This window comes from Netta rufina (genome assembly GCF_964035555.1).
Source record: "Netta rufina genome assembly, chromosome: 18".
In the NCBI taxonomy this organism is placed as follows: domain Eukaryota; kingdom Metazoa; phylum Chordata; class Aves; order Anseriformes; family Anatidae; genus Netta; species Netta rufina.
In genome coordinates, this window is record NC_140142.1 from 11,235,050 (window position 1) to 11,245,567 (window position 10,518).

At 48.4% G+C, this 10,518-nt stretch overlaps 1 protein-coding gene across 1 annotated transcript; it reads left to right on the top strand.

Moving 5' to 3' along the window:
* Positions 1–1,188: 1,188 nt before the first annotated feature.
* LOC311216571 (olfactory receptor 6E1-like) lies at positions 1,189–2,136 on the top strand (the record flags this gene model as incomplete). The annotated part of the gene is made up of 1 exon (XM_084298104.1): positions 1,189–2,136. One exon carries the CDS (start codon positions 1,189–1,191, stop codon positions 2,134–2,136), a length of 948 nt encoding a protein of 315 aa, XP_084154230.1.
* Positions 2,137–10,518: the final 8,382 nt, after the last annotated feature.

Sequence of the window (10,518 nt, forward strand, 5' to 3'; positions counted from 1 at the left end):
TTTGAGGAGTACTTTGATTTACAGAAGAGAATAATTTACTAAAATCATCAGAGACTTGAGACTTCAGTAATGAGTTTCACCTACTTCATTCCTGGTGCCTGTAATAACTTGTTCTCCCGAGGCTCCCCCAGCAGTCAATGGAGACAAGAGAAAGTGCTCGTGGCTGGGTCGTCCCAGCCTAGAACTGTCATGACAAACAAAGGTGAGGAATCTCTTTCAGATGCTCTTCTCTATCTCAGCATTGACAGGACGGGGGTAAGTTAAATTGCTCAACCTGAAGGATGTGACTTTTAGACAATTGAAATATAAACCTACACAGTAGTACATGGCACTTTGCTTTTTTTTTTTTTTTTTTTTCTTTTTTCTTTTTAGGCGCTTCCTCCTCGTACAACAAGGACTGTCCTTAAACTTTTAAAGATGACAAGATTTTTACACCTCTCGGAAACATAAGGCATTTAGGTGAGGATGTTTGATGGTAAGATAGAAGAGCAACTGTTTGGAAACAACTGCATTTCCACACAGAATGAGGTCAGATGAGATTGTGTGACAGATCCCTTTCCACTGATCTGGCGGGACCACAATGAATTTTGGCCTTAATTTACAGTACTAAAAAAGGCAAACTACACTTACTACTGGTATTCCCTCTTTCCTAAAGAAGCAAAGGAAGATGATGTAGAAGAAAGCAGGGCATTACAAAAGAGGTACTTGAAGTTTTCTCAGTTTGAAATCAAGGGATCCTCAGCTGCTGCTAGTCCAAAAAGGCAAGTACTGAAGAGGAGAGAGAATAACTTTCAATGTACATATTTGAACTGATGGTTTAGCACCTATGTATTTGTTCAGGACATGAGATTTCCTTTTAAAATATGGTTATGATGGATGTTTGCAATTGTTCTGAGTGAATGTGGACTTTCCCAGGAACAGGGTGCAATCGCTAACAACCCCTTATTGGTCCATTTTTCTTGAGAAAGAATCATTTGTGGTTGATGGACAAAGGTGGAAAGAAAACAAGAAATTCCCTGAGGGCTCTTCTTGATATGTGAAACACAAAAGTCCCTCTCTCTGTTGTATTGGAAGCCTGCAAGCAAGGAAAGAGAGAAGGAAGGAGATAGCCTCCTGTCCAGACCATGAAATTATTGTACCTGTACTTTTGCCATGTTCCTGCCTCAGCAGGATGAATGGAAATTGGGCATGGGAACAGGCAATGGAACTGTTGTTTCTGAATTAATCTTCACAGGTTTCTCAAGGCTTGATCAAAGGCTACAGTTATTTCTCTGCCTGGTCCTTCTACTCATGTACCTGACAACAGTGATGGGGAATGCAGCCATCATTTTCCTGGTGTGTGTGGATAACCGCCTGCAAACCCCCATGTACTATTTCATTGGCAATCTGGCATTCTTGGAAATCTGGTTTACATCCTCCACAAGCACCAAACTGTTAGTGATTCTGAGCTTTGGCAGGAAAACAATCTCAGTAGGCAGCTGCTTTGCCCAGTCCTCCTTCTATTTTGCCCTGGGTGGTACAGAGTTTGTTCTCCTTGTTGTCATGTCCTTTGACCATTATGTTGCCATCTGCCAGCCTTTGCGCTATGCTGCCATCATGAAGCATCAGCTCTGTATCCACCTGGTTGCTGCTGTTTGGGTCACGGGCTTCATACTCTTGATTTACCGCCTAGTGCTGCTCTCCCAGCTCACTTTCTGTGGTTTGAACAAGATCCAGCATTTTTTTTGTGACAACACCCCCTTATTCCAACTGTCCTGCTCTGATGTCACCCTGCTTTGGAAAACAGAATCAGTTTTCATATTGTTTATTGTGCTGTCTTCCTTGTGTTTAACTCTGACATCTTACACGTGTATCTTTTTCTGTATTCTACAAATGCCAGCAGCCTCTGCGAGGAGAAAAGCTTTTGCTACGTGCTCTTCCCATCTCACCACCTTGGCCATTGCCTATGGCAGCTGCATTGCTCTCTACGCACCCTCGTCAGGACATGTTTCTTTGGAGACCAACAGCATTGTAGCTTTGCTGAACACTGTCCTGTACCCATTCTTAAACCCATTCATCTACAGTCTTAGAAACAAGGCCGTGATGCTGGCCCTGAAGGAAGCCATGGCCCGTGCAACAGCACAGCTTTTCCCCTAACCGTGATGCATTTCTGAAGAGCAACTTGAGTTCTCTGCTGTCATATCTTATGTAATACCACAATCATACATATATGACCTCCACATGCAGATGCCTCCAGAGGATTATGTTCTTGCTGGATTATATTAGGCTGTGTGATAAGAAGCACATCTGCAAACAAAATAAATGCCTAAGGAAATGATGTCAGGATGAATAATTCAGTTCATGCCCTGCTCTGACTGCTTCCAGGCCCATCACAGGAGAGTCCTCAGCTCAACAAAAGCCCATCTCCATGAACCCAGAGGAGCACAAAGCACAATGGCAGGTGGGAATCCAAGTCACTGGCTCCTGTGGAACCAAGATCTTGTCCCAGCTCCTTCCAGGACTGTCTTGGGAGGGATGTCACCCCACTGTCCAGGCAGAAACCAATCCAGATGCATCACTGGCAGCAGCTCTCCACATCACCATTTGGACTAATGGGATTGCTGCCAAGGGCTGTAGGTCACCTGATGGTCATACATAGGGGTAAGTGCAGCAGCTGGACTAGAACCAGGGCATCAGAGGGCCCATGTGTCATTGTAGTCAGTAACAGGAGAGATGGGAGTGTGTGGACTTAATGTGTGTGTGCCTGTGCCCTTGTGAGTGTGTGTTAGATTGGGGTGGTGTGTGCCAGCAGCTACAGTGGGGCTGCGCCTATGGGGGCTCATATGTCCAACTGTCTTCATCTGGGCAGACTGGGAGCCAGGAACTTGTCCTGGGCAAGCTGAGTATCTGATCCCAACTGCTGGAGGGATCTACCTTGCACACATACATTGCACATGCATTTGCACACACCAGCACTTTACATTTCTCACTAATGGGCCTCCATCTTGCTCAGCCAAAGAGGCAATCAGGATAATGCTACTGGTGCTGTTCGTGTTTGTGTGAATGCTGAGTGTGCCTGCCTGCATTCACCCGTGTCCTGTGTCATTGTGGACTGCACTCTGCTGCTAAAGGGATTGAGAAAAACACATTCGTGATATCAGTCATGGCATAACTCTTGTCTGGCTTTGATTCTAGTTCATATTGGAGTTCTACCACGTCCAGCACTGCAGCACTCAGTACTGGCATGATTTCATTCAGGCCATGATAGTCCACTGTTAGTCTCCACTTTTTGTCAAGAATTCACACTAGCCATATGGGACTATTAAAGGGTGAGCAAGTCTTGCTGATCACTTCTTGTCTCTCCAGTCAATAAACCAACTCATGAATTTGAATCAGGGAGTCTCAGTTAGTGCAATATTGCTCCCTGTGCACCACTGGGGTAATGATCAGCATCTGCTGCTCTTTGACCCTCAGCAACCCCACAACAGAAGGATTCTCCAAGAAACCAGGCAAGGTAAACAGCTGTTTAATGTCATCATCTTAATGTAGCTCTGCTTCAGCCTCTAATACAGTTAACTGTCAGGATTTCCCTGTCAATCCAGAAATGAAAATGAGTTCTGCCCTTTTATAGGTGGATAGCATCACAGTACACTGTGCGCTGGTGTCTACAAGAGCCTTAAACTTCTGTTGGTCTGATGTGTCAGACCATTGAACCCACACAGTCCAATAAACACAGTTGTCCCTCCACCCGATTGGAGGCAGAGCACCTCTAGTTCTGGTCAGAGTATTCATGGAAATTGGAGCAGCAATTTTCCTGGAAGAGCCATTCCCCGGCTCCCCCCCCCCCCCCCCTCCACCCCCTTTTGCAATTGTTTTTCCTTGTAACTTACATACCCATGCCTCTAGGGTTGAGGTAGTTTTCCCAGCCCATTTTCTCATGTCTCCTTCATGGTCACATGGGTAAAACCACAGAGTGGTATGTTGTGTGGACCCACCATACCCCTTTCTTGAGCAGAGGCATGCTTACTCCTAACAGCTGAGGTACTGGTTCATACATGTAGAGCGAGGAAAGTATATGCTCTTTGAGTTGGTGGACCTCTTGGGAAAGTTTCTCCACAACCAAGACACAGGCCCATAGTGCAGAAGAAATGCCTGCCATGACCATGCTGCATCTAAGGGCTATCTGCACAAGAAAAGTCTTAGAAAAACAGACCATAGAAAGAAAAATACTGTAAAGGAGTTCATGAGAGTTCTGGGAGAGGTGGCAGTTTTTTAACTCCCTGAAGCTCATACATGTACAGCAACTGAGCAGAATAGAATCATAGAATAATTAAGTTTGGATAGACCTCCAAGGTCATCTGGTCCAAAGATGCCAATACTACCAATGTCACCCACTAAATCATGTCACTAAGTGCCAGGTCCAACCTCTCCTTAAAACCCCCCCAGGGACGGTGACACCACCACTTCCCTAGGCAACCCATTCCAATGCCTGATCATTAAGGAAGATATTAAAGAAGGCCAACAGCATCCTGGCTTGTATCAGAAACAGTGTGACCAGGAGGGCTAGGGAGGTGATCGTCCCCCTGTACTCAGCTCTGGTGAGGCCGCACCTCGAGTACTGTGTTCAGTTTTGGGCCCCTCACTACAAGAAGGACATCGAGGTGCTTGAGCGGGTGCAGAGAAGGGCGACGAAGCTGGTGAGGGGCCTGGAGAACAAGTCCTACGAGGAGTGGCTGAGGGAGCTGGGCTTGTTCAGCCTGGAGAAAAGGAGGCTCAGGGGCGACCTTATTGCTCTTTACAGATACCTTAAAGGAGGTTGTAGCGAGGTGGGGGTTGGCCTGTTCTCCCATGTGCCTGGTGACAGGACAAGGGGGAATGGGCTAAAGTTGCACCAGGGGAGTTTTAGGTTAGGTGTTAGGAAGAACTTCTTTACTGAAAGGGTTGTTAGACACTGGAATAGGCTGCCCAGGGAAGTGGTGGAGTCACCATCCCTGGAAGTCTTTAAAAGACGTTTAGATGTAGAGCTTAGGGATATGGTTTAGTGGGGACTGTTAGCGTTAGGTCAGAGGTTGGACTCGATGATCTTGAGGTCTCTTCCAACCTAGAAATTCTGTGATTCTGTGAAAAGGAGCAGCACCTCCTTGCAACCATGGGCAGCCCCTGCCTCTCTGCTCAAGAGTATCTAGCGACTCACCGAGGCTGTCTGTGTCCTGTTTTCTTGATGCAGCATTCACTGCCGTCCTGCCCCCATTCTGTCAACTTCCTGCTTGCTGTGGACCATCGGGGATGTAGGTTGGGGGGATCTTACCTATCCTGGACTGCGTTGGGAGCTCTTCCTTCCAGATGATTTCTCAAGGGGAGAGTGGCCAGGAGTGTGCTGTAATTTGCTCCCATCGCTGTGTAAATCTGTCTGCAAAAGGAAAAGCACAAAATGGAGCAGCATCTCCCTGAGAGCACAGGCTGCCCCTACTTCTGTGCTCAAGGGTCTGTAGCGATTCACTGAGGTTCTCCCAGCCGCACACCAAGGCTGTCCATCTCGTATCTTCCTGATGTCCAGGAGATGTTCCTTGTAGCTTAAATGTGTCGTATTCCAACTTAGCCTGGTGACACCGTGGTGGGGAATGGCTTGGGGCTATCTTATTTCTTGTAAAGCGTTGGCATCTTTTCTGGCTGAGTTCTCAAAGCGAGAGAGGCCAGCAGTGTGCCATGGTCTGGTCTCATCGCTAGAGATGTTTCTGTCTGAAAGAGGAAAAGCACCAAACAGAGCAGCATCCCCCTGTAACCATGGGCAGTGCTTACCTGGGTGCCCGAGGGTCTCCAAAGACTCATCAAGGCTGTCCATGTCCCATCGTCCCGATGGAGTGGTCACTCCCATGCTAGCCTGATCGTGTCACCTTCCTGCTTACTGTGGACAGTGGTGGGCGTGGGTTGGGGCGATCTTACCTGTCCTGGAGAGCGTTGGCAGCTCTTCCGTCCCCATGGAGTTGGGTCTGCTGACCACCCAGAGAAAAATAGGCAGGGCAGAATCCTCTGGGGGTCCTCAGGAACCACAGTCCCCTGGCTCTGCACAGCAGCACCACTCAGGGTCCTCCATTTCCTGAGCCATGGCTGACCCCAGCCCGGCAAGGAGCTCATCACGGCCCTTGCAAACCCCTGCCCTGGGCCTGCCTCGCCTCTTGGCCTCGGCCCTGACCTAGTCTCTACTGGCAGGAGACCTCTTAACATGCGCTTCCTGGCCTCCCCTCGCCTCCAGACAGCCGCTGCCCACTCAGGCTGGCAGCACAAATGTGTCCTCACAAGCAGCACCACTCCTTGGGCTGCCTCTCCTGGCCTCCCCCACCCCACTGCCTTGACTCCTTGTCTCTGCTGGGATGCAACTTCCCAACCCAAATGTGTCCCTTGGCTGTCATCTCCCTCTCTGCTTCCCCACAGGATGGTATACATGGGGTGGGATGTATTACCATTACATGTGGAAGTGTTTTTGTAATCCATGTTGGTGATGGCACAAAAAGACACTTCCTTCACCAGTGACCTATATCCTTCTTCAGGTGAATTTTCAGGATCTCTATTCATCACAGGAGAGTACTTATGTTCACCTGTACTTGCATTGTCATCGCTTTCTCCATCATGGTGTACTCCCTCATCTTCCACGTACTTCCACCCATCCTGAATAAACAAACCCTGTTGAATGTCCCCTTTCCAGATGCCTGTCTGGACCTATGCACTTCCCCTGGTTCTCCTGCTTTGCCCTCCCCTTACTCTTTGATCATTCAGACTGCTCTCGCTGACCCAGATACTGCTTTGAGCTTCATTGAGTTCAAGCTTGCCCATCGATTAGCAGTCTGCCTAATTGTTTCTGTAGCAAGATCCTCATCATTTATCATTGAATTAAAATCATATGGAATAATACTAATCTTAATACCTATAATTTCCTATCAATCGGTATAAAATACTTAATTTACAGTCATCCTTTTGGGAAGATAAACCTGACTGGAGACATACAAGATGAGGAGCTTGCTTTGCTGTTTGGAAAATTGCTGCATGTTTTCTTGTTGTTTGTTTTAAAAGAAGGAAAAACCCTTGTGTGCCTGTGTGCAGCCAGATCTCTAAGGAAAGCAGGTGGGAGCTGTTGCAAAGGGGTTCTAACATCCAGCTGCAGACTTCAGTGCAGAAGCGTGGTCTAAGGAAAAGTGATGCAAGCACCAGGTGGTCAATGAGAGAAGTGTCAGGGTTGGGGTGGTGAGGAGCAAGGTTGTCCATGCACTGTCAGACCTCAAGAGTCTGCTTTTCCTTCCTGTGGGTGTCTGCATAGGAGAAGTCCTGGGTTAATATCAATTGAAGAAAGATGCTCAAAACTGAAATGCAACAAAATTCACCCTTTAAAATGAGAAAAGATTTTTATTAGGTGCTTTCTGAAATCATCTTCCTTAACTACACTATGAAAGCTCCCCAATTAGTTGTCCCAGTCTTGAAGACTTGAATAAAACTATGGAAGACACGGTTCCTTAGGTGTTTCTGCATTTTAATGAGTTCCATGGTGGATTTTGGTGCTGTCTGTGAACCTGAGGTAATGACAGGAGAATGATGCAATTGCTTGAGCAAGTAACGTCAGAAGGAAAAGTTGAAGTGACTTGGAGTATTAATGGGCCCCACTGAGGGCCGTTACCAAGAGGTCCTCCTCAGGGACTTGTTAGGGCAGATAATTGGAGGCCATGATTACAGATAGGCAAAGCACTGTGCTGAGAAAAGTCTGGGTTTGTTGTGCTGAAGTAAAAGGGCCAGGTCCTGACTCCAGCTACTGGAAGGGAATGTCCTGCACTCCCATGTCTGGCTCTGGGCTCTTGCTTGGGGTCTGTGGGCTATGGTGGGCAGTGTGATGCCTCAAGAAGAACAATGGTATGACACCTCCCTGCCTCTGCACAGGGTCTCAAGAAAGCAATGAGCCCCCTTGCAATGACTGTATCTCATCTCCTCATAAGCTGTATCGAAGGAGACAAAAAAGTCAGGGCTGCTGGTGCCTTCTCTTCTTTCCAGCACCCACCTCCTTGTTGCCTCCAGACTTCCCTGTGCTGCCCCACACTTTGTCCTATTTCCCTGAAGGCTGCAGACACCCATCTCTGTTCACCACCTTACTCACATCCTGGCATTTCTCTGGTTTCACCAATGTCTCATCAACCCTCACCAGCTGTTCCTTCAAACACAAAGCCATGGGCTGATCAAAGACACTCTTTGGGTGACCTCTAGCACCACAGCACAACTCTTTGACGGACATTTTGTCTTCTTCATGGCCAGTGCTAACCTTCTAAGGTGCATTTTCTGGCAGGTTTTACTCTCCTGCTCTTTTCTACTACCAAAGAAAGCTCCATCAGGGTGGAAACCACTCCTAAAGTAGGCATCCCAACCCAACGGCCTTCTTGTGGCCTGTCAACTAACCAGACAGCAGTCACCTCACCAGCATCTTCTAAGCCATGGTCCATCTGCTGACCTTACAGCTTTTTCTGTAGACACAACCAAGACTTGTGCCTGCTGCTGTCCAGTCATGGACTCAAGTAGAAGGGACAGCCCATATGCGGGCCTTCTTCCTGTCTGGGTCCTCCTGGGTATGTGGGCAGAGGGGATCCCACAGTCAGCATTCCAAACAGGTGCCTTCTGCTGGCCTACCAGGACCACTGGCAGATGTCAGCTGAAAAGTACAGATCCAAGGTAGAAGTGTGACCTTTCAGATACTTCAGACAGAAGTGACCTCACAGTCCCTTTCCGTGACATGTTCCTGCTGCTCTCCTATCAACTGCAGAGACAGAAGTGACCTCACAGTCACTTCCACAGTCACATTCCTCCAACTGGACTCCCACAACAATCTCCCTTTATTTGTTCATTCCTTAATCCTTACTCAGAGGCTCTCAACTTTGCCATCACCAACTTGAAGTTCAACACAGTGCTAGTGTGGAACATGCTTTGTGTTAAGGGAAGGAATCAGGGTGAGCAAGACAGGAAAGGTAATGGAAAGGGGTTATGGGCTAGTTTTGGATTCAAGGGATATTGTGGTCAAAATTAGAGCAGTGGATTCCTGTCAGCGTGTAGGGTGGCATTTAGATTTAGGTATTAATGGAACAGGTTAAAAAAGGGTAAGGGCCTCACATGACTGCTTTAAGTCAGCTTTATGGTGGGATCAACATTACCTGAATATTCTTACTTCTCCAAAATCATTACCTTCTGCTATCCAAGCTCTTCTTTCCTCCCCCAAATCTCACATCTCTCCTGGCCAGGCTCCTCCTGCCTTCCCCATATCAGTCATCTTCTTAGTGGCAGCTTTCTGATGGCTTTCATGAACTCAGAGTATCTGTCTCACCTCTGTTGGCTACTGTGATCCTGAGAAAGAAGCAGCTCCTAAGGCAGCATGGAGAAGGACACAAAGGCTGTCGGAGCACCCCGTGCAATGTGCCCAGCAGCTCTGCAACACCACAAAAGTGCGCTTCCTGCCTACATGTTTTGGTTCCAGAATGGCTCCTATGGACCCAGGGTAACTTTTTCCTTGCCCTCATGAAGGCTTTGTGATCCCCCAGGCATCTCGGAGGCAGTGGCCCCCTCTGTATCAAAAACTGAAAGCAGCCCAGAAGGATGAATTAGGCAAAAGCTGAAACCTCTGATGTGACAAAACCTCTTCGAGACCTCTTCCTTTATGGGGCCTGCCAGGGACTTAGGAAGAGAGGATCTCACAAACTATGTGCAAAGCAGCTGCATCTTCTGGCCTGTCATGGAGACCACCAGAGGTGAACCTAAAGGCACAGATCCCAGCCAGGAGTCAAGGGATGACCTGTCAGCTGCTTCAGAAAGAAGTCAACTCACAGGCTGTTTAACAGCCATTTGCTTCCTACTGAACTTAGAGCTTCTGTGGCACGTGCCCTTTTAATACCATAGCTACAAAATACCCCCTTCTTGGGCAAGAATCTGCCCAAGCTGAAGTGAGCTCGTTGTGATCCTTCCAGCCCATGGCACTGCTGCTGGACTTCCAGCCTCTCTGACGCACAGGAGCCAGTTCCATGCCACTCCTGTGTGGTACTTGGGCAGGAGGGACCTTGCAGGCAACGTTCCAGCCCTGTGCCTGTTGGCAGTCTCTCAGCTCCTTGTGCACAGTGAAGATCACGCTCATGTCCAGAAGCCATGTGCCTGAAGCTGGCCTAGAAGACACCCAGGGGAAGCGCCCTCCCAGCCCCAGCTCGTACCTCAGCCCCAGCTGGCGGTGCTGCTCTGCAGAGTGAGGGGGCTGTGGTGCCCAAGGCATGGGGGCACTCTGCAGGCCATGCTGTACCGGCTGATAGACCCAGCTCAGGGGGTCACTGCCATTGCCCCAGGGCTGCAACAAGTCACTCGTCAGCCTCCTTTACATGCCATGTGGCTGCAGAGCTCTTTTCTGTCTGCTCACACCAGATTGAGCGCTTGAGCTCTAGTCAGTTGGTCAGTCCACCTTGGACAGGCTCATGCTCTGCGATTGTCTTCCAGGCTCATATTGCCCCTGCAGATCACCAGGGTCTCCTGGAA